The following is a 5,279-nucleotide window of genomic DNA, read 5'->3' on the forward strand; positions in this document are numbered from 1 at the left end:
AACCGGTAGGGCGTCAAACATATTTAATTATTCAATGATGGTAATTTGGAAGAGAATATACGTTTGATTGATAAAAGGGATCAGGAAATTGAAACGAAAAATGGTAAATATGTACACCTTTAAAATGGAAGTAGAAAATGATAAGGATATCATTGGAATAAAAGATTTGGATATGATATTGGAGACGGAAAATCCACCATTAACCAACATTGTCAAAATTCCACCATCACTTATAATACCCGTATACGTACCGGACCAATAGAATCGAGCAGTCACGAGTTTTTACGAACAACAGACTTTGAATACGTAAAACTGTATTTTGTTTTAGGTGGAAAATACACCTCGATCGATGTTCATAAAAGTCAACAAGAAAGAGAGTTTATAGTACATTTATCGTTTGCCGAAGGTTCCGACTCCATCCTTGAAGGTGGTGGTTTTATTTCTAGAGCCAAGATAAACATCGAAAAAGAAAAAATAAAATATTCCTATCATCTTAAAGAGGACCATACGAAAAAAGAAATGTCGTTAGTACGCGTAAATGTTTTTACTTTTAATACCCGCAAATATAATAATGCTAGGCCAAACAAGGAGGCTCTATACGATATTCCGTGGTTCCATTTATCGGAAATTCACTTAATTTAACGACTTAAAAAATGGAACTCGAAAGCAGACAACAATACATGATAGACAAACAAGAAGAGTTGAAAATAAAGTTGAGACAGTACAATTCATGCAGGAAAACATGGAGTAGAATCGATTCTTTTTTCAAAACAGCGAGCACAGTTCTAACGGTAGGAGTAACGGTGGCAACGGCCGTGACTGGTGGATTAATGCTTCCGGTCATCGTCCCAACCGTATTGGCTGCATTAACAGCCGTTCAAACGACTTCTTGCGGTCTCATCACTTTAGGTTTCACGAGCAAAAAGAAAGCTCATTATAAAAAGAAAATGGATATCTTGAATATGTATCTTAATCAATTGTACATCTTTTTCGAAAGATCGAGAGAAGACAAGAACATAACAGTTGAAGAATTACAAGAATTCAATGAAATTTTGGACAAATTCCATACAGAAATATCAGCGGTCAAAATAAAGAAATAATCAAAAATATATACTTAAAAATCGAACTTGATGAAACATTGATAGAAAACGCCCTTTTTTCCGATGTTATCAAGGCTATCTCTGATAAATTTAAAACATTCAAAGGACAAATTAAAATAGATGGAGAGATAGTCGAGGAAGGGAATCACAGACAATACATGTCACTCCTCGGTTTCAATGCCAAAACCTTTCACAATATCTTTTCAGATATGGACAAAAAATCGGATGCTTCCGATTGGTATTTTACAGGAAAAATAATTTTAATGAAAGACAATTTCCAAGAAATAAAAAGATCGAGAGTTGGCAGAGGAGGAACTGATCTGCTTAAAAAGATAAATGAATACGAAGGCGAAAATTGTTACATACCTACAGATGGTCACTGTTTTATCGTCAATCGTGTTTTAAACGAAGACTACACGAGAGAATTTCAAGAATACATCAACGGGTTTTCAAAAGCAAATAGAAAAGGAGTGATGACTTGTGCTAGAATGAAGGAATTCAACAAGAAATTTAACACTTCGTTTCAAATTTATAATCCCAAAAACAGACATTTTCATCCCAGAGACGTTCACGATGAATTAGATTGGGTTTTTTACTTACACAACTCGCATTTCTGTTTGATTAGAAGAAGCCAAAAAAGTTTGGGAATTCAAGAAATAGAAGGCAATTACGAACAGGTGTGGAAAACGTGTAGAGACGACAACGCAGTGACACAGGTTTCACCTCTCAAACTAAACGTGCTTTCAAGTATGAGTGATGATGCGTTATTCGCTTGGGATTGCGAAACGTATTCAGAAAAAGACACGCGAAGAGCAATTCCTTATGCCTGCACTTTAATTAATTTGGAAAAACTAAGGAAAATGTTAAACAGAATAAATAATCTCTTTCCAGATTTAAAGTCATCAAATTAATGATACTCAATATATTGTTGAAACAGAAATTGAAGAAAAAGAGATTACTACCGAAGACAGTAAATCTACACGACTAACACCTAGTTATTTGGGATCATTCGTTTTATCTCACAGTAAAAAAATAATGAACAATTTCATTCACGTCATAAATGGATTTTATAAACCCGAAATATACTATACCGACACCGATAGTTTGTACATTTCATCCAAAAATTGGAAAAAACTAAACAGAGCTGGTTTGGTCTCCGAAAAAGACTATTGCAAAGGTAAAAACGATTACGGTGACGGTGGAATTATATTTGGTTTATATTTAGCACCAAAAGTCAAATACAACATCGTTTTGACTTCTGATGGTGTTTTAAAAGAAAAGAAAACCTTTAAAGGTTATTCTAATGATAAGATAAGTGTAGAAGATTACGTTCAGTTAGCAAGCGGACATGATGTGTCGAACCAATTTAATAAACCATGGGAAAAAAGTTTCACCAATGGAGTAGTTATTCCAAATGATAAACAAACTAAAGTTTTTAGAAGTTATTTGAATAATGTTAAAAGAAAACCACCAAACAGTGAAGGAATTATGTATCCTTACAACGACAAAGACGAGTATAGTTTTGACGAAAACTATGAATTTGATGATTTCGATTATCTTTCTAATCAAGAAGAGAATGAAGATTGTTTTAAATGAAGTTGAATGACAATTTCTTCGTTGCCAAAGTCTATGAACCTGTTTTTACCGTCTTTGATTTCCAGATTTATATCTTTGATCATGAAAGAATTGTCTGGTAAATAGGTCGTTTGAAACGGTTTCTCTATAATTCTGTATCCTATCGGCACCGTAAAAGTCGGTATGCTGTATATGATTTGACGTTTGTGCTTGTTGAAAAATCCACCGTTGATCAAATTACAGTGAATGTTGATCACGTCGATATCGTTCTCGATATTGGCCTTGTGCGGCGCCAATGTCGATTGCGCGTATATTCGTTTATTGAATCCTAGTAACGCATTCAACGAATTTTCTACGTTGAAATCGACTTGACTGTTATTTCTCAAGATCAGTTTTATTTTGTTCAGATTCAAATTACCTTCGAATTCGATATTGTTTTTGCCGTTCACGCTTCCTGCGTATTCGGATAGGTAATCGTTGATGGCTACGTATTCGTAGCTCCCCGGTAGTAAGCTTATGGTTTCGAACGTAACTCCGTTATCCGTCGATATTTTTAGTTGATTGTTTTTTCGTTGATGTTTCTAATGGAATTGTAAACGGAGAAATACTTTAATCCCAGTTCGTACTGTTTATTGCGATCGAGTTCATACTCGTAGTCTAGAGACAATTTGATGTCTGGTTTATTCGAGGTGATAACGAACAATTGTTCTTTATTGGACATTTTAAATGACGTTTATATAGTCTTTTTTAGTGATGATTTCTTTCTCCAAAAGTCGTTTTAATATGGCATTGACTTCGTTGTATTGTCTGTCCGATCGATGACCTTCCTTCATGGCCGCTAATATTATTTCTAATCTATTAAGCAATTCTTTATTGTCGTCGGATAAAAACGTTATACCTTGTCCAGATGCCACCATATCATCGAATTCGTCTATTTCTTGTATGATTGGATAATCATCTACATCCTCTTCATCTTGCTCAATTACTCTTTTATATAGTTTAACTTCTTTCAATCTTCTTGTTTCGGGTCCTGATTTTCTTATTGCATCTAAAAATTTGGAGTATGCTACTAAATCCTATTTAATCGGCAATACCAACATCCTTGCCATTCATTAAATCTATTAATCCTTTCGTTAATGTAAATATAAAGTCTTTTGTGTCGATTTTGAATAAAGGGGAATTTGGACTAAATATAATTCTAAATCCATTAAACAATAAACCTTGATTATCAACGATTGGTGAAATGCTCTTTGGTAAATCTGGGTCAGGGTTTGAAAAAAGACGTTTTATATCAACTAATGTCCTAATTATAATACCATTATATTCAATCGCTTTGGGTGTTCTATAGGAGGCGTGGGTTCTAAAGCTAATTTCTTTTTAATATCCACTTGAGATTTTAATATGGGTTGAAATAGAGTTTGTAGATTTTCCGTTAATCCGAGTTGTTGTAATCTGTTATTTTCAACTTGGGTCTTTATTTTATTCTTAGCTTTGATATATTCTCTATTTCTTTTTAAAAAATTATTCCAATCCGTCATTTTTAAAAATATAAAATTTAACAAATGTTTGTCATAACTCTTTCACCCGCGGGTTTTCTAGTATTAACGAATACATATCCATGATCATCCGGGTTTCTCCATTGTGCTTTACAATCCTTTTTGAATGTATCTCTGTCCATTCCGTGATTTATAGTCTAAATGATTTGAGATAAATCTTTATCGTTTAATCCAAATAATAAAAAACAATTTGCATTTTTTCTAATTAACATAGAATCCATCCCGTAAAAAGATTGGGATTGGTATATGCAGTGACAGTTGTGATGTCTTCCTTCGGTAAAGAATTCTTGTTGAACAGTTTGATTTCTTTGCGCTACGCAGTCGTCAAACAATATTAAGTTCTTTCGATTGCTATCAATATTAGACAAGTCTAGATCATTAACATTTTTCGTAAGAAAAACTTTTATATCCGTTGGATTGAAAGATGGATTCTTTGATTTAATGAAGTTTTCTATGATATCTTTTATTTCCACTTCTTCTTCGTTTTCTTCGTAATATTGAAATATGTCTTGAACATCTTTCTTTGGTAAATATTCTAAAGCTTTGAGGAATTGATAATACGATTGCTCTGGTGTTGTTGTGTAGATATACAGAGAATCGAAATCTAAAAGGTTTGGTGTTGTCAACATGTTAAAAGTGAGATGAGTTTTGCCCATTTTTATTTATTACATTTTCGTACCAAAAATCACCCCGTTGCCTTTATACTTTGAAAGGAAGATTCCCTCGCCCGAACGTATGTTTTTAAAAAATATGGCGTCGCCCTTGTGTTTGACCTTCATTTCTCCGGTGTCGATTTTATCTATTCATTTGCTTAATCCCTCTTTAACGGTTTTCTTGGTTTCTTCGCCAAATCTTTGTCCGAATTCTTTAACCGTCCCTAATATATCTCCTACTCCCGAACCTCCTCGTGCTTCTCTTTCCATTGCCAAATTGTGTCTACGTGCTTCGGCGTTTGCAGCGGCTTCAGCTTTCTTATCGTTGACAGCTTTGGCTATCCCAGCAGCTCCACCAGCAGTTGCACCGGCTGCAGCTAAACCAGCAAAGATTA

General features: G+C 34.1%; 2 protein-coding genes across 2 annotated transcripts in view; both read left to right on the forward strand.

The window, feature by feature from the left end:
* Positions 1–642, forward strand: part of LOTGIDRAFT_157595 (hypothetical protein) — a gene marked incomplete at both ends in the record, with an annotated part of 1,103 nt that extends 461 nt beyond the window's left edge. The window contains one exon of the mRNA XM_009049800.1: positions 329–642. Within this exon, the coding sequence (XP_009048048.1) occupies positions 329–642 (314 nt within the window). The remainder of the gene's footprint in view (positions 1–328) is intronic.
* Positions 643–1,309: 667 nt separating this feature from the next.
* LOTGIDRAFT_157596 (hypothetical protein) lies at positions 1,310–2,696 on the forward strand (the record flags this gene model as incomplete). Its single annotated transcript, XM_009049801.1, has 2 exons — positions 1,310–1,847; positions 2,038–2,696. 2 exons carry the CDS (start codon positions 1,310–1,312, stop codon positions 2,694–2,696), a joined length of 1,197 nt encoding a protein of 398 aa, XP_009048049.1.
* Positions 2,697–5,279: the final 2,583 nt, after the last annotated feature.

Source organism: Lottia gigantea, assembly GCF_000327385.1.
Source record: "Lottia gigantea unplaced genomic scaffold LOTGIsca_14, whole genome shotgun sequence".
Taxonomy (NCBI): Eukaryota; Metazoa; Mollusca; class Gastropoda; family Lottiidae; genus Lottia; species Lottia gigantea.